Source organism: Pithys albifrons, chromosome 3 (genome assembly GCF_047495875.1).
Source record: "Pithys albifrons albifrons isolate INPA30051 chromosome 3, PitAlb_v1, whole genome shotgun sequence".
Classification (NCBI taxonomy): Eukaryota; Metazoa; Chordata; class Aves; order Passeriformes; family Thamnophilidae; genus Pithys; species Pithys albifrons.
In genome coordinates, this window is record NC_092460.1 from 19,324,415 (window position 1) to 19,347,620 (window position 23,206).

Sequence of the window (23,206 nt, forward strand, 5' to 3'; positions counted from 1 at the left end):
TGATGACGAGCAATTCCTGCAGGGACATCAGTCCCCATCTGTAACATCATCAGCCCTGGGTGTAACAGCAGGGCACCAATTCCTACAGTGCCCTCATGCACTGGTTTTTGTACACTTGTGTGTATTCACACCTGTAAAAACATTGATCGGTAGGTGGCAAATGGAATCCGCCCCTTCCATTTAGCATCCACAACATGCTGTGGCCAGGAGCTCCACAGCTGTCCTACCCCCTTGGGAGAACTCTCCCTTTGCCTCGGGTCATTGCCAGTTTATTTGATTGGAAAGACATGAAACACAAGGTCTCTTGAGGGCTCAGCCACAGCCCTTGCAGCCTCAACTCCATCCCCCAAGGCCAAAGCAGGCAGAGGCAGGTGAAGAGTTCAAACCATCCCCTTTTCCCCAAACTTCATGGTTATTGCTCCCCCTGCCCCCCAGCTTGGCCTTCTCCACATTAGAGCTGTATCCACCGAAAACAAGTGCAGAGCAGTGCTTTAAAGGGAGATGAGCAGTAGGTCCAAGCCTTTCAAAAGGAACAGACAGAAAAGTGGTCCCCCCAGGGCACACTGCAATTGCAGAGTTACTTGAAATTGATGTGGACAGCAAAAGCCCAGTCAAGAGAGAAAAGTGTGATAGGACAAAGCCTTAAAATAGGATATGGAGCACAAAGACTGTTAGAAGGCTCTTGAAATAGCTGCCCTCATTTCTCTAAACTTTGTTTTCCATCATCCTCTGGGTACAGGACCCATCAGCTCAGCCTTGGTGACTGTAAGCAGAGGGTCAGGCCCAGCCTCTAGAAATTAAAGGCTTAACCAAGGAATGGCCCTCAACTCACTCCAGGGTATCCTAGGCCAGCCTTCCTGGTGAGCTGGAAGGGCTCAGCTTGCTCTTCTCAGCACTGCTCTCCTCACCCCTCTTCCACAGAGGCTTTCATGTACTCAGGACAGGGCTGAAGGAGGAGGGAGGAGGGATCAGATCTGCTTATGGAGGAGGGATCAGATCCAGCACCAGTCCTCCCCCTGCAAGCAGCTTCCAGAGAAGCAAGGAGGTAACTCCCTCCTGATTCCCCAGCCAAACAAGCAAGCAGGGCCAGCTCACCCCTCTCAAAAACCAGTCTGGAAGACACAATCTTTATGGTATAAAAGAAGCACAAATATCCTTCCAATTATTAGCAGGCAGTGGCTTGCTAGAAGGGCAGCTAGAGACAGAGGAAAGAAAGAATGTTAGTGAAGGAAAAAAAGAGAGTCAGAAACAGAAGTAAACAAGAAGGTTTGTTCTTGTTAAGTTTATTGGCATCATGTTTGTCTCTTTACATAAGAGCTCAGCCTACATACTAGAATGTAGACCTCTGGAAAACAGGTAGAAGGGCTCCATTTAAGCAAGCTACAAACGCAAGAACAAATACCAGGAAGAAAGGAAGAGAGGAAAGGGACTAGATTGCCAAGTTTTTCCATACCAAAAATCCAGATTAGCAGTCAGTAAGAAGAAAGGGAAGATTCATAGTCCAGGTCATTCATCAAGAAACAGCTACCACACCCCAGGTGGGAGAGGAGCTCCTTCCACAGCACAAAGAGCCACAGGGACACCTCAGCTCTGGCTCCTCATGCTCGCTCCAGGATGTTAGGAGTTAAGCAGTAGGGGAGGTGAACAAATGAGGTCATTTCATAGCTGTATTTAATTTTAAATCCAATAATCCAGTGTGCATATCAATGCTGTTATGCAAATCTGAGAATTTAGATACAAGGAAGCCAGACAGATTTTTCCAGAAGATGAAGCCTTTTTGGCCTCAAAACAAGAAGGCTTACATAGTTCATCTCTACTGTACAGAATACTGCCTCTATCTGGACTCTGTGTTGCTAGCACACTGCAGGTCACAAATGTCCTCCTCACTTTCTACACAACCTGTGTTTCAGTACTTGAACATGTAATTCAGGAATTTTACACTAATTTATACATTTTTAATTGGTTGCATATATTAACATGTACTATAAGATTTTTCCTAAAGAAGCATTACATAATACATGGATACTGTAAAAAGATCTGATTAGTTAAAAGTAACAAGCATTAACAGAGATACATACAAAACTCAACCTAGTCGGACTGAGTGCTGAGCTTGCAATGAACTATGGGTAATCAGCCTTTCCAGTTGCAGCCTTCACAGGGGAAAACACCAGACAGTTAAAAATGTATGTAACTTGTTACACAGATTACCTGTAAACAGTTTCTCTCCATTGGACACCCGGAATTGGATTCAGTTCCAAACATACGTAAGAGTTTCCATTTTAAACTAAGAGAAAGGTCTGTTACCATGAAGTGTGATGTGGGTGATGCGGGGACATGAGCTCTGAAGTGCAGGACTCAGACGCTCATGGGAGATTGGGTGGATTTTGGCAGCTGGAGATGCAATTTTTTTTTAAATTTCATTTTAAACACAGAAGAGGGGCTGTGTGTTTGAAGGCCTAAGTGTGATATTCATTTGTGAAGGACTGTGCTCAACCCCTCCCTCTCCCCTCAGCAGCTGCAGCTCTCCGCGGAAGCCTTCGCTCGGTCAGTCTTGTCTAGTTTGATGGGTTCAGGGAATTCATTGTAAAGCTCCACTTCGGTTTCCTAGTGGGGGAGAAGGAGGAGTCAGGGCCGTGGCTCTGCAGGCAGCTCCCAGCATGCAAGGAGCTGTTCTTGGCTAGTAAAGACTGTGGGTGAGCCCCAGGCTGCCGAGCTCTGCAGGCAGGACCAGCACAGGGCCACACACCGGCCCCCTCCCTACCTGTTTAAGTGCATTTCGTGCGATCGTCTGGAAAGCTTGTTCCACGTTAATGGCCTCCTTGGCACTGGTTTCAAAGTAGGGGATGTTGTTTTTACTGTAGCACCAGGCTTGTGCCCGTTTTGTGGTGACCTGGGTGGACAGAGAGCAGCATCACCACCTTCTGCTATGCAGGAAGGGGGTTTATTTTCAAGGCAAGGGGAGAGACTCCTCATACTCAACCTGAGCAGCTCTGACCTAAGAGCCACATACAGAACACAGGAGACCACTGCCCACCACCAGATACACCCAGCCCCAGGGCAAGGAGCACCATGGCTGAGGGACATGAGACCACAGGGCACAGACTGCTCCAGCACTCACAGGGCACCAGCTTCCTCCCACAGGAGTCTCAGCAAATCTGAGGGAGGAGAAGCAGCTCCTCTCCACAGGAAGCTGCTGCAATCCTTCCACCAGTGGGCAGAAGCATGCTGTGCACAGGGGTTTGACCTCTCCAGGCAGGAGAAGCCCTTCTCAAGTAGCAGACAACATCTGAGCCACACTGACGCACCTCCCACTCCTGCTTCCCAAACAGCCTTCCCATGTTCCCACAAGGTCTCCCACTCCAGCAATTTAAGAGGAGGTTAGCAAGTCCCAGTACTCACTTGTCTGTTTTCTAGGTCAATCTTGTTTCCCAGCACAACAAAAGGAAAGTTCTCAGGATCCCTTGGACTGGCCTGAATGAGGAATTCGTCCCTCCAGCTGTCTAGGGTTTTGAATGTGTTGGGGGCCGTGACATCAAACACCAGCACACAGCAGTCCGCTCCCCTGTAGAAGGCAACTCCCAGAGACTGAAACCGTTCTTGGCCTGCTGTATCCCATATCTGGAGCAAAAGAGAGGGCAGATAAGCCAGCTTGACTCTGACACAGTCAGTCTGCAATTAGGACACTAATTCCAAAACTCTCCAGCAGGCATATACAATCCTCCAGTTAGCAGCACCTGAAGGCTTGAGAATTTCTGTAGGCACTAAGCATCAAGAACCAGAAACACCTTCTAAAGATAGTTGACCCTTTTTGTGTTCAGTCTCAGCCAGAGATATATCCTTGTTCTGGGCAAGCAAGGCTTGGGTATTAGGGTCAGCCTGCAGGGCTTGGGTGCACCTGGGTTCCAACAGGGCTTTTGCTGCCTTGCAGTCAGTCTCACTGTGGAGAGATGAAAGCTTCAGCTACCAGAGACATAAGCAGGCTGGCAGGTTAACACTACACCCACAGGACTTGGGGCAACACGAGTGGTTAACTTGACTTAGGAATCCTATCCCTGTCCTTTCCAGTTCTTGAACACCAGGGAAGTGAATCTTTCTAACAAGACTCAAGTTTATTTACAGTACCAAACTTTGTTTTTAAAACTGGGCCTAGCAAAGCTGATCTTAGCTGAGCCCAAATTAATCTTTGCCTTCCCTTGTTCAGTCCAAGCACAAGTTTGTAGAGAAGCTCAGAAGCACCTATGGCCAAAAAAAGTTCAGTGCAATCAAGATCCACACCCAGTACACTGACCCCTGTACCAGTTTGGACTGCACCAAAGCAGATGCTGCCACACAAGTGGGGTCTAGGCTGCCAGGCACCCCTTGCAGCAGGGAGCAGAGTCCCTCCTTACCTGCATTGTCACTAGCCTGTCATCCACCATCACCTCTTTTGTCAGGAAGTCTGCGCCTATCGTAGCCTTGTACTGGTTACTGAATTTCTTGTTCACATACTGGTTCATAAGTGATGTCTTTCCCACCCTGTAGAGAAATAAAAAAAAAGAAATACTTGGTAGGCTGTTTCTACAACATTTGAATTAACCACCCTTAACAGAACATCCCAGTATCCTCTCCTTTCCACAGCCTCCTGGCCTTTCAACCAGGGAAAACATACCCACCTCTGCCAGAAGGGGCTTTCCCACCAATAGATGCTGAGGCACCATGCTGAGTAAGAGCATTAGCTACCTAAGGATACAAAGGATTACATCTTGAGAAACCTCTTTTCCCCATCACTAATCTGATCCTTGGTAAGAAGCAGGCATCATGTTATGACCATGAAGGCAATTTTGGAAGATTATGCCACAGAGAAACCCATCAGAAACAGCAGTCTTCAGCTCTGCAGGACAAGGTGGAGGAACAGACAATCTCAGATGGCAATAGCTCACATACACATCAGCTAGACACCCAGAGGTGGAGATCCTCCCCAGAGAGCCAGCTTAGAGGCTCGCATGCCATCTCTGTGGCTGAGAAATGCTCCCTGAACAACAACTTGCTGGGCACAGTGGTATAAATAAGCCTTATGTCATAGGCATCAGGTTACAGCCTGCATGGCAAGGAACCTGTGACAGCAGAGCAGGCTCCTTGCTGACAGCACAGAGCAAAGCCTTTCACTCCAAGGGCCAGGCTCCAGCCAGACCAGGCAAGCAAAGCAGATGGCTCAGTACAGACTGTCTCTCTGACAGAGGCAGAATTTCAGGAAGCCACCTAAGACTGCTTACTAGTGATTTTGGGTTGGGTTTTTATTTATTTAAGTGAAATATTCATTTCCACAGCACATCTCCCAGCAAAAAGGCTATTCAGCTTTTGCTACTGGAGTGATCTGCCCATCACATTTCCCCCATTTAATATTGTGGCAGGACTTCAAGACACTAAACTGCAGGGAACACATTCAGGACAGAGGGTGGTGAAGAGTTCTTAAACCTGTAAGGTAACACAGTTACCTGAGGCTATAAAATCTCTCCTCCCAGCACTTCTGGTTTCTTACAGTGCATTCAGGCTTCCACTAGTCAAGAGCACTGCTCTAGCCAATACAGGTTAGCAGCTTAAAAGATCCTCCACTTACCCAGAGTCTCCAAGGATGATGACTTTCAGTAACACTTTCTTCCTAGAAGTCATCTTTCACACTAGAAAGGAAGAACAATACCATCAGAAACCATCTGTATGTCATGTCATTCCTCAAGGAAGAAAGCAGCGAGCTTGGAGTCTGAGAAACCTGACTCCCAGCAAGGAGCCAGCAACAGGCAGGGCCCAGCACTCCTGAAACGAGACTCCAATTCAAGGTTACACTTGAGCACTAACCAGGTGTCTGCTCATTGCACAGGCAGGGCCATGACAGACCAGCAGGGGCAATTTAATACCAAGAGGTATGTGAGCCAAGCACTTGTCCCTTACAGTACTGAGACCTTTCTGGATCCTATTTCCAGGCCATTTCATGGATAAACTAGCCCAGGTCATCTCCCCTGCCTTGCTGGAGGCAGTGCAGTAAATCATACCAGCTCCCAACACAGGTTAATTCTTACACATGCCACAAAGTGAGATGTAAGCAGATGTGTCTAATACTACACTCAAGACTTTTTATGCTGTTCAGTAGTTTCACAGTAAAAAAATAAGAAAAAAATATGATGGCTTTCTCTAGCAGCTGTGCTTTTTGAAAGTACTGAATCTCAGGGATATGCTGTGGTTAAGCAGCTGCAACAGCCACACAGGCCAGTTGAACAGGTGAATTACAAAGCAAAATGCTACCAGACTCTGGCTTTGCTGTGGGCATACGAAGCTGACACTGCCACCTCGCCTCCATGGAAGGACAATGTTACAGTAACAAACCTCAACATTCAGCCTACAGTTCTGTTCCATGAGTTGTTTGTTCAGTTGTAGCCATGATTTCAGCCCACTTTACAGGCAGGTGGCTCTAAAGAGGCCACTAATGGTCCATCCAATTAGAAAGAGAGAGCTAACTCCAGAGTTCCACACTTACTTGCTCCCAGGTCTCCTTCAGGTCAGCTGCAGCAGGCCTGAATACATGTCTAGATGTCCTTCAGCACAGTGAGAGCAAGTTCCAGGTCTTGCCAGTAGTGGCTGGGCATATCCTTCCTACCAGAAAACCCTTCTCCACACCTCTGGGGAGAGGGTAGGGCACTCTGAGGTGCTCAGGCAGGATCAGGTCACAGACCCTGGTTTGGTGGTGAACTGCTCCACACCACAAGGACTCCTTAGCTTTCCCAGAGGAGCTCTGCAGGTTCTGTACAGCACAAGGAGCCAGAAAGCATTAACAGTTGTGCTATTTGACTTCAAAGACCCTTGACAACAGGCTTCAGGTAATAAGCCCTTATATGGGGATGTGGCTACCCTAAAATTCCCATCCTGCTTCACTACATTCACTGTACCACCCAACTCCTCCACATAACTCTTCAGGAGCTATTCCTGACTTTTGCAGCTGAGGAGGCCTTCCCTTCTGTAACAGGGATTTATGCATCTTGTAAGTAGCTGGGTCCTCTGTACTTCCTGGCATCCACAACAGCCTAAGCTGCTGGAGAACTGCACCTGGTTCAGCCCACTATTACAGGAGGTAACAGGCTCCAAGTTGTAAAAGCCTCTCACTAGATGCAGCCCAGTTGAAAGAGATCTTAATCATCTCAAGCTTTGATGGTTAAAAGACATGAACTGTTTTAGCCTTTGCTATCAGCAAATGTTGCAGAAGCTGAAGGAGCACTCCTGAAGCCACCACAGGAGTGATGCACTTACAGCTACACCTTGCTGGACTGCACCTGCTTCACAGTCATAGAGCTATTGATGTTGGAAAAAAAACTCTAAGATCATTGACCTCAACTGTTAATCTATCACAGCCAAGTCACCACTAACCTATGTCCATCAGTGCCACATCTACACAGCTTTTAAGTATCTCCAGGGATGGTGATTCCACCACAGCCTTGGGCAGCCGCTCCAGTGCTTGACAGTCCTTTTGGTGAGAAAAAATTTCTCTAATATCCAATCTAAACCTCCCCTGGTGCAATTTGAGGCCATTTCCTCTTGTCCTGTCAATTGTGACCTGGAAGAATAGACTGACCCCTACTTGGCTACAGTCTCTTTTCAAGCAGTTGTAGAGAGTGATAAAGTCTCCTCCGAGCCTCCTTTTCTCCAGGCTAAACATCCCCAGCTCACTCGGCTGCTCCTTATCAGACTTGTGCTCCAGCCCCTCCCCCAGCTCTGTTGCCCTTCTCTGGACACACTGCTACACCTCAATGTGTGTCTTGTAGTGAGATGCCCAAAACTGACCCCAGGATTTGAGGTGCCTCACCAGTGCCAAGTACAGAACAATCACTGCTCTGGTCCTGCTGGCCACACTGTGCCTGGTACAAGCCAGGATGTAAATGGCCTTCTTGGCCACCTGGGAACACAGTGGCTCATGTTCAGCCACTGTTGACCAGCACCCTCACGTTCTTTTCTGCTGGGCCACTTTCCAGCCACTCTGTCTCAAGCCTGTAGCACTGCAGGGGGTTATTGTGACCCAAGTGCAGGAGCCCTCACTTTGCCTTGCTGAACTTCATACAACTGGCCTCAGCCCATCGATCCAGTCTGCTCAGATCCCTCTGTAGAGCCCTCCCACCCAACCTGGATTCATTTGCAACTTACCAAGATGCCCTCAGTCTCCTCACCCAGATCCCTGGTGAAAACATTAAACAGGGCTGACCCCAGTACTGATCCATGAGGAACACCACCAGCTGCCAGCTGGATGTAACTCCAGTCACCACCTCTTCCTGGGCCCAGCCATCCAGCCAGTTTTTGCCCAGCAAACAGTGCACCCATCCAAGCCATGAGCACCAGCTTCTCCAAAAGAATGCTGTGGGAAAGTGTCAAAGGCTTTATTGAAGTCCAGATAGACACATCCACAGCCTTTCCCTGATTCACCAAGCAGGTCACCTTGTCACAGAAGGAGATCGGGTTGGTCAAGTAGGATCCGCCTTTCCTAAACTCATGCTGACTGTGCCTGATGCCCTGATTGTCCTGTGTATGTTGTATGATGATATGCAAGATTATCTGCTTCATGACCTTCTCTGGCACCAAGGTCAGAAAAACAGGCCTCACCCAGATCCTCCTTCTGACTCTTCTTGTAGATGGGCATTACACTTTCTAACTTCCAGTCCACTGGAACTTCCTCAGTGAGCCAGGACTGATGGTAAATCATTGAAAGTGGTTCAATGAACACTTCCACCAGCTCCCTCAGTACCCTTGGTTGGATCCCATCCAGCCCTAAAGTCTTACATGTGTGTGTGTCTAAGTCATGTAACCAGGCTTTTCCTCATCCTTTGTCACTGTTTCCTTCCACATCTAATAAAGTACAGGGAATCTCCTTAGCTCTCCTTTTGTTGCTAATGTAAAAAAACACTGTCTTTAAAGTAGGAGCCAGATTAAGTTCTAGTTGGGCTTTTTTTACTCTTCTGGCTTTCTCCTTGGATAAACCTCATGACATCCTTGTAGTCCTAACACATCTAGCAACACATCTACACGGGAAATACAGCTGAGGAGGAAACAGCCAGGGGTTGCTGAGTGAGCAGCAGCAACAGGTCACCCACAGAACTCATGCCACCCTTAGATGGGTGTTGGCAGACACCAGAGAGCCTGTACAGGACAGTTTCTCCAAGTGTAAAGACCTCTTTTTCCAATGCATTACATTGCTCCCTGATCCAGCTGTCAGCCCAGCAGTACAAGCCAAGATAGAATCAGCTGAAAGTTGTCAGTAACACCAACATTTAGTCCTGTTTCTGCTCTTGCCAAGATCCACACCCTGTGTCCTGTCTCCCCTACAGTCATGGGGAGAACAGATCACAGAAGCTCCTTCAAGAGGCTTGTACCTCCTGTGTTTGCAAAGCATGTAACACAAGTAGAGCACAATCAGCCCAGGTGGAGCAAGAAGTGAATGAGCAGAACTTTGAAACAGCTTAAAGACAGCTGTGTACACTGAACTGTCATAAAAACCATCTGTATAGGTTCAGGTCCAGTGCGAGTCACCTGATTTCTTCAGAACAGAGGAAAACAACTCACCCTGAAGGGCCTCTGCCAGCACCCAGCATGCTTCTGGGCAATGCTTCTACTTTTCTCAGAATGTTTTCAGTATTGCTTGCCACTGGCTGCTGCAGCTCACTGCCTCCTGGTATTTGAAGCAGCTTTGGACAAGCTGGCATTAGTTCTCGTGCTTAGGGAGGGATTTGTAGAGCCCTAAATTGCACCACTAAATCACACTGGATGCTTATCACTCAAGTTCAACACAGTCTGAAGTCCCAGTAAGAAGGGAGGGGAAAACTGCTCTGTCAAGACTCATTACCTTGGAAGCAACTCAGCTGAGCAGCCACCTGCAGACATAGGAAGTCAGTCTGAGTCAGAACTGACTCTGCCTTCTTGCCACAGCTGATGGGCTGCCCAGCAGCGTGAACTCACAACACTGATCAGGTGAGACACTCAGCTTCCATCCAGGTGATGCAACGGAAATGAGCCACAGCACAGAAGGAGCTGCCTCAGCTTGGTATTTGGTTTGGGCCATGAGACAGTGAGGAACTGCAGCCCTGTCAGGGGTCAGCAGTGGACACTGCCCAGCTTCACACCTGTGTTCTAATTTAGGCTTGACTGATGCTGCCTTGAAGCTCAGTCAGTTGACAGGCCAAGCTCTCTTATTAATCTTCTCACTGAAGGCATAAACAGACCAACACTTCAGAATTACTCCTTCCCTAATACAAGAAGGGAACACATCTCCAGGTCCTAGATAAAGTACCAATGTTTGAGCTCCTGGAGCTTTCCTATAGAAGGAAAATCCTTTAAGTTTAAGTGGTATTGAGTCACTCTACAACAGCACCTTTGCTATTTTCATCCTCCTCATCCTGTTCTGTGTGGCTGAGCAGATCCCCAACAGCAGCTTCAGCTTTAAAGCACCTGTTTGTGCTAAACAGAGGTCTGATTGGTCCTAGTGAGGTCATCAATCTAGATGAAGACATCTCCTCCTCACCCTAACTGGGTTTCTTATGAAGCAACCCAGAGGGTCAAACTACTCCAAGGACAGGATATGTCTCCTCCAGTGTTTCTTTACAGGCACAGTGTTTTTAACAAACTGAGATAGTCTAAGTGGAAGACACCAGTGCTCTCTGAAAGAAGCCTTACTACAGTCTTAACATGATGCAAACCATTTTGATGACTTCAGGTCACACTAAGCCAACAGCAAACACAACATCCTTGTGGCAGCAAATGCTTCCACACATTGCAGTTTAAGAAAGCTCAGAAATATCTCAGTCAATCCTGGTTACAGTTGCTGTGTCAACAGAGTTAAGGTGGAACCAACAAACCACAAGTCAGGTTCAGTACTCAGATTTGCTCATGTGAAGTCAGAAGCAATTTAGGATATTCCCTTGTTAATACAGGCTGTTTCTCACAATGCATGGCATTACTGCCTTGTATCTCAGAAATGAAGCCCACATACATGCTTTAAGCTACAGAGATCTCATTGCTAGTACAAAAATCAGGTATGGAAGACCAAGAAGCTTTAGCTCACAGAAAAAGCAACTTTAAATACCTGAAGGAGCAGTTAGTTCAGGTGAGGAGTTTCTCCAGTCACAGCTACAAGAAACATTAAATTACTGAGGTATGCTGAGATGTTGGCTGTGCAGGGTTTCCCTCATGCTTCTGCAAAGAGCAAGCTTGGCTTGAGTTGAGTTGGGATCCAACTAACTGAGCACTAAGACTATTTTGCACTATATAATGCAGTTTGTCATGCTTTATGGTATTTGATATAATTACTCCAGGGCAGCAATGTGTCAGAGGCACACATGCCCTTCAGATGGCAGTGTGTGAGCTCACATGGGACTCTCATCTAGTCCCAGGAGCATTTCTGAACAAACACTTCCTTTTTCAAGGGTACCATGAAGAAAAACCTGTTTGTTAAGATTGATCCAAGGCATCAGTTGTGATTTACACTGCATGAAGCCTCTTGGAGCGAGATCACCTGCATGACTGCCCAGAACACAGCCTACCAGCAACACACCCAGCTAGTCCTGTTCAGGAGCCACCAGACACTTCACATCCACCAGGAGATCAGTCAGCATCATTCCTCCTCCTGGCTTAACTGGTGCCAAAGGAATGACACAGCTGTCTCTAATACAGGAGAGGAGTCCTTCCATTTGATTTTTAATGCCTATCCTCTAAGCAAACAAGCCATTAACAATATGCTGACCCTCATGAAATTAAGCTGGTACAGCACACTTTCTCCCTTAGTACTGTTATTACCTTTGTAAGGCTCACCTGCAGGAGCAGCAAGGGAGAACCTCTATCACCTGACTTGCAAGTGGCACTGGCTTTCCTGATGTGAAAGGAAGAGTCAAAAACTAAAGCTCCTCAGACGCAAGAGCAAATAAAGCCTATGCCAAGTCTAATTAGGTTTCCCTTGTTGCTTCAGAGTACATTACAACTGTCCTTTTACTTGCTATATTAAGACAGCTGCTTTAACTTTAAGCAGAAATGGATGGTTAAGGATTCCTTAGAGATGTTCACATGTGTAAAGCCACAGTGCAGGCATTTTAATATTAAATCAGGTTGGTACAAGCCAAAGAACAGTAGGAGCTTGCACTGATGGCCCACCAAACCTCAGATTAGCTATCCATCAACAGAAGTTAAGCCTTGCAAGAGGAACACTCTACATTGCTCATGGGCAGTTTTAGAAAATATCCAGCCTTGGGAGGAATCTTACTTCAATGGAAGATAAACAGCTCCCTAAGCAGCAGCATACCCATATCGGTTTCGAAGCTGCTGAGCAGTCCTTGTTGTTGCAGTTTTGCTAACGAACAGTTCAAGTCACAATCCTAACATGTTTATAGAGGCTGGAAGAACTGGAATGTCTGACCAGGAGTTCTCCGCTCCTACATCTATCAGGCTGCCATCTGCACCTTCCACTGGAAGCCAGCTGAATGCTGAAGCAAGGCTGTTGGACTGCATCTCTCGCCTTGTGTCCTCTGCCAGGAATATTTAACACTGTGCCAATACGGCACAAAGCAGGAGGCGAGGAAGGACTCAGCAGAGCTAAGCCATGTGGCACTTATGGATACCCAGTTCTGCTCCCTTGACCCAGCAGGCAGTGCAAGAGTAAGCAGGTGTTCCACACAAAGGTCTGTTTGAATCTGAAGCACTGCAGGTCTGTTCTGGATGCTGAGGTTGATAAGCCAAGTGTTCACTTCTCCCTGTATCAGAGACCTTTAGCTCAAACACCCACCATGAACAAGCTGATCTCCCATGATCAGGTCTCCATCAGGGGCTACCACACATGGCAGTGGGCTCATCACAATGACCAGACTGAGCAGAAGAGACCCACACCTGAATACTGGAAGAACCTTCTGCCTGAAAAGCAGGAAAAATACCCTGAAAGCCAGCCAAGTGCACTTTTGACACAGAAATAGCACCTCTACTCACCATTCTCTTGCATGGAGGAGGCTGCAGAGCAGTATGTCTCTGTACTACACCAGAGAGCTATTTTTATTTCCTCTCTCCCTCTGAAAGGGTTCTGCATTTCTTCAAGGAAACCAAAGCTGGAAAAATTATTCAGGACCAGCTCAGATTGAACCAGTTCCCTCTCAGAAGGGGCAAGTTCCCTAATATGTTTGGCACCTCAAGGGGTTATGCCTGCTTACATCTTCAGCCACCAAAATAAGATGGTCACTGAATGTTTATCCTGTTCTTACAGGATCAAGCACACCAACAGCCTGGCACATATCACTTGCCCTGTGGTCACACCCCTACCATGCTTTAGCTAAGGCTTTGAGTAGACACAGGAATTTGCCCCAAAACAGCTACTCTGAAAATGCAAGGCCTCATCCTGAGAAAAGGCAGATAGTCTGTTATTGCCATTAGTTGAGCAGGATCACAGTCCCAGGTTGCAGAGTTTCCAAGTGGTCCAGACACCCTTTGAAGTGAAGCTTCATACTCCAACTGCAGCAAGAGCCCAAGGTGGAGCTGAAAAGCTTTACCAATGACAATTTAATAACAATAACTTGGTTCCTACTCACTCACTGGTTATGCAGACATTGTGTCAGTAACACAAAGCTACAAGTAACAACCTGAGCAGTTCAGCACAAATGCCTGAGACCATCAGATACCAACCTTCAACATCTCACTTGCATTCTCCCAAAAGTGAGACAACAGCCCAGGTGCAGGGCCGAGGTCCTGTCTTTTCAGTTGTGCAGGAGCTCAGCAGTAGTCAGAGGACAATCAGCAGGGGCTATTAATTTCCTATCAACATGGCTTAAGAGGTGACAAGCTGCTTTCAAGGAAGAAACTAGAAATAAGGGTGTTTTTTTTTAAACCGCTACAGTCTACATATTTTCCTTACCACACTTGGGTGCTCTACAAGTGGAAGACTTAGCCAGCATCCTCACATTGAGGACCACTACAGAAGCATGGAAGTTGTAACAGCAGTTGAGTCTTGCACTGACAAGGGCTGCACAAGAAGGACAGTACTCTCTTCCCTGCCCATGACAGGTCTACTGGCAGCTCAGCTCCCCCAGCTCATTGGAAAGCCTCACACTTGTGGGGACACATGCTGGCTTTGTGTCTAAAAAGTAAATTAGGAACATCTTGTCATTTGGGTTGACAATCTGCAAGAACTGCTCTCTGTAAATGGGCTGGTTTTAGGGCAATGGGTTCCTATAGTCCATACAATCAGAGGTGCTTCAGAGGTGCCTTCAGGCCTTGCTGATGTACCACAGAGCAGCAGTCAGTTCAAGTGAAGCCCACACCAAAAGCAGCTGGCAAGATATTCCTGTGACAGCTTCACTGAAGGGTACACTGTAGCTGCTGCTGTATCAGTATCATCTCAAAACTTCCACCTCCTTCTTCCCCACACATTTATGATGCTGTTGTAACCAACATATTCCCTCCTGCTGGTACCCAGCCAGGAGCTCAAGCACAGCTCATCGTTCCCTTCTCAGGAGGAGCAGCTCGGCTGCCTGCTCCTCACTGCAGCTCCACCAAGAACAGGCTTCTGTCCAGTTGGTACCTTTCCCAGACAGCCCTGTGAGGCAGAAATTACCTCTGTTCAGGGAGCTGAGAGCATCAGCTACAAATTAATTTTTGATACCTTCTGTAAAACATTATATTGCAAGCTGTCAGGTGTACGTATGCTGTCCAATATATCCCACACCCATCTGAGAATCCTAAGACAAAAGTTTCACTTGCTTGAAGAACAGCTTTAGATGCCTGCTAGCACACTGACATGGCTCAGATCAAAATAGAATCTACCATGTTTCAGTACCCCAGAGGAATTGGCTTTTTAGACTACAGCTGTCTGCAGTAAGTTTCCAACTCATTTTGAGGGTGGAGTTACAGCCTCTGGTGCTGAAGGAACTGCTCTAGAACCAAAAAAAGCTCAGGAACCAGCAGCAGCAGTCACCAGCTGTAGCTCAGCCACACGGCCTAAAGTTCTACTTGTCTGCTTCAACATGAGCACCAAACAGGTGTGACACGAGCACCAGACAGGTGTGACATGGTCTGTGAGGGAGCTCCCAGATGGAGATGACACCAGGCCCACCACACACACTCTGCTGCATCCTGTTCATCAATAAACTGCTCTTAAAACAGCTCAGTGCTAAAGAAAGAAAACGATGGGACAACATGCATCTTGGGTAAATGTATAGGAAATCCAACTGGGAAGTAGAAGCTTTGGAACAGTTTTGAGCAGAATAGGTCCTTGGTGTCAAGGAAGCTCCAAAGCCAGTGCTGGATAAGACACTCCTTTCCGTGGCAATAAGGTTTTAGCTTGCCCTAGGACATACCCTCAATCCCCAGCTGAAGGTTCTACCATGCATCTCTGATGTGGACAAGAACTTGGAGCTCACTGGAAGAAGACATACCAATGGCCAGCTTGCCAGGGAGTCCAAATGACACAGGGAAGGCAGAAGCAATGCCACTGGTAGGAGTCATGTCTGCAGTGGAATCACAGGACTTGCACATGAGAAGGGGTCTGCCCTGCATGAGGTCTCAGCTCAGCTGGGGCTCCCTTAGGGCTGGGATTTGGAGAGCACTGCATTCCTGAGAGGCATTGATGCATATGATCAGTCAGGCTGAAAGCCCAAGTTCTCAAAGCCAAGCTCTTCAGTCCAAGTCTCACTGATTCACTGCCCTGTTACACCTCCTGGCATTTCTCCAGATTGGGGTTGTTTTATGCCTGCACAATGTTTAAATATTAGCTGTGGAACTAAACAAGTTTCTTGCTGCCATAATGAATTGTGACTCTACCCTAGAAAAGTCCAAACTATGTAGGACTAGGCCCCACCCCTTATGCCAAAACCTGGTCTCTGCTGGTTTAGGTATCACAACAGCCACATTCTCTTGAGGAGGTGCCACCCTGATCTGGCTACACGGTTTGAATGTAGCAGCAAAACAAGCATGAAAATGCATTTGCTTACAGTACCATGGCAGGTGTTTCTCTGTGTTCAATCAAACCACCAGTGTGTTTAGGAGCACTTGGAAAGGTCTGGAGGTCATTTCTCACTGTCTACAGGAACACTATTTCACCCAGACTGCTGCTCAGCCTCAGATCACAGGAGCACATGTAGGATCTTCCAGGTGATGAACGTCCTAAGCCAAAGGGAGGGAGGGAAGGGAGTGCAGAAAAAGTCCCCAAGGATGGAGTCAGCTATGCTGGGCAGCCACTCTGGGTCAATCATTTTGCTCCTCAGGAACCTGAAGATCATCACCACATATGTGTAGCAGGTACTGGGAGACTGCAGCTGTGGCAGGGCAGGTGTGCAGGAAGATCCTTTGGGAGCCAATGCCACACAGTAACAAGACCAGGATTTCCAGGCAAGAAACCCAGACCTGTTGAAGCAATGGTCTTCAGCTTATAGGGAGACAGCTCTGTAAGAAGGCCACATCTACAAGCTTCACTGAAAGCTGAATGTTTCCAGTCATGAAGTTTTAGTTCACAAGTTCCTCCAGCAGCTAAAGGACCCCTTACATCACAGGATCTTTTTCTCCCAGGAATAGGCAGACATACAGAGAGCCCTAACAGACTGATAGCAAGTGTCTCAAGATGTTCAGCTACTCTTCTCTAGGAGGCTCAAGTCATCATTCAAGAATCAGTATTGCTATGCCCCTACCTTCCAGGAGGAGGAAGTTTCCCTGTAAATCTTACAGGATTTCAGGTAGTTCCCAGCAGATTTTCCCCAAGGATCATGCTATTACAAGAACAGACATGCTTGCTTTAACACCCCTCCCCCTTTATCAGAGCAAGCTCAACTTCCCCTATTCTGCCCTGGGGGAGACAATCTCAGGATGTGGGAGGAGAGTTGAGCACATTGCTGGCTGCTGGGAGACACCAGGCAACAAGCCATGAGTCTTGACTAAGGGCCTTGCCTACGCAAAGCGCTGCAGCTACACCAGCACAGCTTCCATGTTGCTGGGCCTCCACCAGAACGGCCCCCTCAGTGGACAGCTTTCCAATCAGCAGGACAAATCTTAAACTAACTGGAACACAGCTACTGTGCTCATACAGCCCAGTTCATACAGTTGTGTCTGTCGGCCTTTTGACACAGAGCCACCCAACAGTTTCAGCAACCCCAACATGAACATAAAGGTTCCAGCACAGTTCTCACATTCCCACTGACAACTGCCCCATTGCTTTCTCTAAATCAAGCACAGTGCGAGGGGCACCTGGGGTTTAATTTTCCTTTCCAAGAGATAAGACTACCCAATTCACAATACTGCTAGTTAGCCAGGCCACTGAGAACAGTTTTTAGATACTTACCATATCTGACAGTATTTTTCAAGTGCTCAGATTAATTTCTAGTTTTGACTACAGCCTCCTAAGTTTTCACACATTCCTGTAACGCTTCCAGTTTCAGAAACACAAATGGGAGGTGTTAGATAACTTCTGCAGTGGTAAGCAAAGCACAGGTCTTAGACCTTGTCAGTGGTAAACAAGCCTTGGTTATCCACTCCTGGCTGTTTAGCTGCCACAGTTCCCAAAGGCCAGGCAGGAAACAAGTGACTTAAAGGAGACTGACCAAGTCAAATGATGGCCCTCGGGAGGCCTGCCAGAGCCTGTAACTTACACTGATATTCAGATCCAAGAGTGAATAGTCTTTCCTCCACCATGAGAAGCTTAATAGAAGAGAAGGGACAAATATTGATGGAAGATGCTACTGCCAGAGAAGCAGATGTAATGAAGTACAAGACCAACACTAATGGTAAAAACCTTACTCCTCTTTCCAGGAGGTCCTATTCTTGGTAATGAGTTTTCTAAAGAAGGTTCCTCTAGGGACAGGTTGTAATCTAAGAACTACACCTTGATCTGCAAGAACTCTTGCTCCTACACATACTCAATACCTCTTACTATGCTAATACAGTCTGCAGAGCAGGATGGACAAGTATTTCAGTACCAGTCCCAGGATAAGAGTCTAACAGGTAGCTTGCCATGACAGCTGAGTCAGTGCCTAACAAGGAATTCCTACTGTGGATACTCAGTTTCACACTCATACTTCATACACTCATACCTCTTGCAAAGATCCTGCATCAATACTTTACCACTGCAGCTATTCTCCTGATGAAGCTCCACAAACAGCCAATAAAAATCTCACTTACGTGGTGAGATTAAGAGAGTTCTGCTGGCAAATGGCATCTTCTTGTAAGGCAGGGGGGAGAGGTCAGGCCTACACACATCTCAAACAGAACCATCTCACTGCTCATGCCTGAGACACGGTCACCACTGTGCCAGTTTGGACTCCAGATACCAGTATCCATGTCTGGGAGCTGAGTGACTCAGCCCACTTGAGGGATACAAGCACTAAGCAGGTTACTTTCAAGAGCATTCTGCTTCCAGCTGGAAAGAGATCAAGGGCTCAGCACAGACTTGTTAGATAAACTGGTAGTCTCAGCAACCAAGGTCCAGGTACTCCAGGCAGGTTGGCTACAAAGACAGCTCCAGCTTTTAGCCTTCACTTTTGTCCACCACACTTCACTGATCCAGCTTGTGTGTCAACTGACCAAAGTTACAGTATGAAGTAACATAGGACAGACTCCAGAAAAATACTGAGTTTTCTTCACTGACATTAAAAGGATCTACTCAATTTTCATTTAGCAATTTTTGCTTCAAACTCCTGCAAGTACAGTGAGACACAATTAGTCACCTCAAGTTTGGCATTCTAAGTGGCTATGAAGAGGCAAGAACAAATCACTCACTGCATCAGCACCTTTAAATTATACAAATAGAAATCTGTGCCACAAGTTCACACTTCAATCCCACCTCAGTGGCAGTGAACCCCTCCTGAAGTTTCGCTGCCCTGAGAAGACAGCCATGGCCTCAGTAAAGGTTCCCCAGGAAAAGAAGTAAAGGCTATTTGAGATCAGCTGCAAATCAACACACTCCAGTGGCCTTGATGAGCTCGCGTCCCTCCTCAGGGTCACTGACCACGAGATAGCAACAGCAGTGTTGACAAAGCTCCCCCCACAGAGCATTGGTTGCTGTCACCGCCGGAGAGGAGGAGCAGCCTCGAAGGAACAGCGCTCACAGCAACAATGACATCACCACAGCAGAGCTCACCGAGCACAAAATACAGCAGCACTCTGGGCTCCAGCGCTGCATCCCCACCAACAGACAGCAGAAGCAACAAGCACACTGGAAGGCAGGGAGCAACCATGTGACAAAGGGGTATCCCTTCACCACCTGCTATTTCTGAGCAGCACATGTGCAGTCACTGACCTTGGGCGCTCATTCGCAATTTTATTCATGGTGCATTTAAAGTGAAACAGGATCTTCAATAGAACCAGTAACTGCAGAACTGAACATGGCATATTAATTATTGTCATTCAATTACTTAACCACACCTAATTTAGTTTTGAGATGCACAGCTCCTGTTTGGTTTGTTGCTGCAGTGACCCTTTTATTCCCACAATCTCCTCTCCCAGCTACTTCTGAAGGCAGACTGTTATACAGCAACTACAAAAGATCGGTTTAGGAAGCTGCAGGGGGAAGTCAACTCAACTCTAACTCATCAGGCAATTAACTGCAATTATCAAGACAATGTTGTGCAAGGATGAAGTACTTCAGCATCTGAAGGATGCAAGGCTGCTGTCAGACAAGCAGCACCCAGGCAGCTTGTGCCCAGCTAAGTTCAGCATTTGGGTGAAGTCTTATCTGGACCCCCTTTTGTCAAGGCAAGAAGCTTTCAACTACTCTACAGCTCTGCAAGAGAATCAGAGGCACATCAGGCCTCAGAAACAAGGGCTTAAGAACACATCAGGTCACAGCTGAGAAGCCCAGAAGACATAAGGGAACACTGGCAGCATACAAGGTGAGGGTTCTGGACTTATTTATCAAATACTCAGTTTACTCCAGTTACTGAAGAAATTGCCATATTATAACAGCAGGGACAGGCACCAGTAAGTACCTGCGAGGCCACATCATCCACCAATTTCACAGAATGCAAACGTCCAAGTGTCCTATTTCATAGCCCTTACTCTCAAATCAGGGTTTGCCAGGCAATCTCACGATGTAGCATTTAAAAACATACCCTAATGAAGCACAGGCAATTTTGTTGACAGCCAAATGTTAAGTTCTGCATAAACTAGTCTCATTTTCACACAGAAGTTAGACCAAAATCCCATACATGTTAGAGACAGAGCTATTTATAATTTTGCACAGATGGTTTGATTGTAATTGTCATATTTCCTCAAGGACAAGCTTTGCCAGAGACTTCCTCAGACAGGTAATTCACACAACCTTCCAACACAAGAGCCTTAGAACAGGAGCTACAAGAAGGGGCTGCAGAAATCGAATCTGGTAACCTTCCTGGCCACAAGCACTCATTTTGGGTAGCAAACCAAACAAAGTGGCATCTTCCCCAGGTCACGTCAGAGCAGAGCTTGTTCATTTTCCACTTTCAGTTAAGGATTCATCAGTGTTATAATGTGCCTGTGCTACTCAAAGAGTTTGATTCCCTGGCTTTGGCAGGAGGGCCAGGATGGCTGTAGTGCAGTGCCTGCTACAGTTATTTAAATTCTTAACTTGGCACCTTTAAGAGTGCCATGTTCTCCATCTCTTCTCCCTCATGACCAGTGACAGGACCCCAGGGAACAGCACAAAGGTGTATTATGGAGGGGTTTAGGCTGGACACTGGGAAAAGGTTCTTCACCCTGAGGGTGGCTGGGCACTGGAACAGGCTCCCCAGGGAAATGGTGACAGAGCCAAGGCTGACAGAGCTCAAGAAGCACTTGGACAATGCTCTCAGGGACATGGTGGGATTGTTGTGGTTGTCCTGTGCAGGACTAAGACTTGGACTTGATGATCCCTGTGAGACCCTTCTAACTCAGGATATTCTATGATTCTGTGCTGAACTATCATTAGGGTGTTTCAGGACAGGGACCACTGCATGACATCACAGGAGAAGAAAGTTCAATGTAGCTACTGCTGTGCATCTTATCAGTTACAATTCTCCCTGCAAGATTGAAAGAGCAAGAAACAGCTGTTGGATTTTAGAAGTTTTTCTTATTGAGAGGTCAGATTAACCCCATCTCACAGCTTTTCTACACCAAAAGTAGAGTATTAACATAACAGCACAAAGGAAAAAAAATAAGGCAGTGATTGAAAGTAACAGTATTAGAGCTGCTTTAATTCTGAGGACTCAGGCCAGGCATGGTGGGTCCACTCATTAGTGCATGGAGGGCCAGTCATGTGTTCAGTCAGCTGTTGGGAGTCACAAGGGGGAGGGGAAAAGACAAGTATACTTGTTCTTCCTGAGTAAGTACAGCAAGGGAGCCTTGATTATTTAACGAGGAATATTCAAATGACTCCACCCACTTTAACCTCAAATTCAGCTCCTGAGAGAGTAGGGTATGTTGACTCCAGCACCCTGGGTGTACTGGAAACAGCCAGGATGCAGCTCCTGTCACGCACTGCCACCACAGCCAGCCAAACACCATGGCCTACCTCGTTATGTACCATTCCTCCAAAAAGAGAACTCTCTACTTCCCCCAGCCCCAGTTCCCACACAGATACAGAGTGTCAGGCACAAGCCAGAGCTCACCAGCAGTGGCAAGTGCTGGAAGCTTTAAAGCTTCCATATTGGCAAGTGTCAAACAAAGAACAGCTTGCTTACAGTTGGGAGGACTTTGTTCTGTCATGTGTTCTCAGTTTACATATAAGAACCTCATACACACAGATCACAACAGTCCTGTTTATCAGCAAGTATTTTTAGTTTTCAAGGAGATAACACTAAGAAATCCAGCTTTGACTCAAAAGGTTTGGAGTTAGTAGGCAAGACACACTCATTTTGATGTTGAGGTTGCCTCTCTTCAGATTAAGAAAGCCTTTTTACTGCTAAAATAATCCCTTTATTCACAGGCAAGACAATGCAGTTGTCCTTATTACAACCATTAAGCATTTCCATATTTATTAGTCTATATATACCTGGAGACTAATAACGCAACTATCACTTAATTTACCTTATTATACACTCGCAGCCAAAAGCACTTCCAACATCCACTCCAATACTTCTCAGGACTGACTCAGGCTTTACACGCGCCGACAGCCACTTTCGCAATAACTGCCAGCCCCCTGGGCCGCCGGATCGGGCACATTAATCGCTCTCAGGGCTGCCAGCTCATCCTAAAAGCGACACCCCTGACCCCCAGAGCAGCGTTTCACCCCCGGCCCTCCCGCTGCCCCGCAGCCTCCCCAGGCTCCGGCGGAGCTCCGGCAGCCCCGCACGGCGCAGACAAAGCGCTCCCTCCCCGGGAGGCACCGCTCGGGCCTCCGCGAGCCGCTGGCACAGGAGGCTCCACAAAGCGCTGGCGCACCGCACACCCCGGGAGAGGCCGCGGGGAGGGGCCGCTCCCCAGGGACACCCCCTGCCTTGTCCCGGGGGCAGCGCCGGGCCCAGCCCCGGGGAGCTCGGTGTTGAGGGTGCTGGCGGGGGGGGGGGGGGGGAGGCAAACGGGCCGGACTGCGGTGCTGAACCTGCCGGGAGCGCCAAGGCAGCGCCGCCCCGCCGAGGGCCCCGCCGGTGTCGGGGAGGGGCCGCCAGCAGCGCCCCCCGCCCGAGGCGGAGCCGCCCCCTTCCCCACCGTCCCTGGTGTAGCCCGGTGTGCAGAGCCCCCCTCCATCGCGTCCCGTCCTCACCTGGTGCTGCCGCCGCGGCCCGGCCCCAATCGTGCGCCCCCCGCCCGCCTCGTCCGCTTTAATGGGCCCCGCCGCCTCCCGCGCCGCTTCCGCCTCAGCGCTCGCTTCCGCTCACGGGGCCGCGCGTCACCGCGCGCCGCCCGCCCCACGTGACCGCGCCGCGCGCCCGCCATCTTGGCCGTGTGGGGGGCGCGGGCGCCGCTCCGGGTGTTGCACAAATAAATGTTTGTGGAGCCTCGTGAGCCCGCCCGGAGCGACCTGCCCCCCTCCTATCGCGACAGGGCAGTGGGCGCCACGCCCGGGCGGAGGGGAGCAGGAAAGGGCTGTGGAAACCTTCGTGCGCTCGAAAATAAAAGATGGGGACACGTGGGCACAAATCTGTTCTTTGGTCTTCTTTGAAATGTGTTGCAGAAATAGCAGGAAGTTCTCTGGAGTTGAATTAGTATGTGGGAAAAAACATGCCTTCGATGATGGCTTTTAGAACTAAAGATGCTATATTTTGGAACATATATTTAATCTTTATATATTATA

The 23,206-nt window shown here is 47.9% G+C and overlaps 1 protein-coding gene across 2 annotated transcripts; it reads right to left on the bottom strand.

Annotated features, from left to right (window-relative positions):
• Window positions 1-1,653: 1,653 nt before the first annotated feature.
• RAB7A (RAB7A, member RAS oncogene family) lies at window positions 1,654-22,784 on the bottom strand. 2 transcript variants are annotated; one of them, XM_071550872.1, is made up of 6 exons: window positions 22,676-22,784; window positions 5,597-5,657; window positions 4,389-4,515; window positions 3,400-3,618; window positions 2,762-2,890; window positions 1,654-2,604 (listed from the first exon to the last, which is right to left on the bottom strand). In XM_071550872.1, the coding sequence occupies exons 2-6, from the start codon at window positions 5,647-5,649 to the stop codon at window positions 2,509-2,511; spliced, it is 624 nt and encodes a 207-aa protein (XP_071406973.1). In that variant the 5' UTR covers window positions 5,650-5,657; window positions 22,676-22,784; the 3' UTR covers window positions 1,654-2,508. The 2 variants fall into 2 exon arrangements, with proteins under 2 accessions (XP_071406973.1, XP_071406974.1); XM_071550873.1 differs by lacking the exon at window positions 22,676-22,784 and adding an exon at window positions 22,000-22,021.
• Window positions 22,785-23,206: the final 422 nt, after the last annotated feature.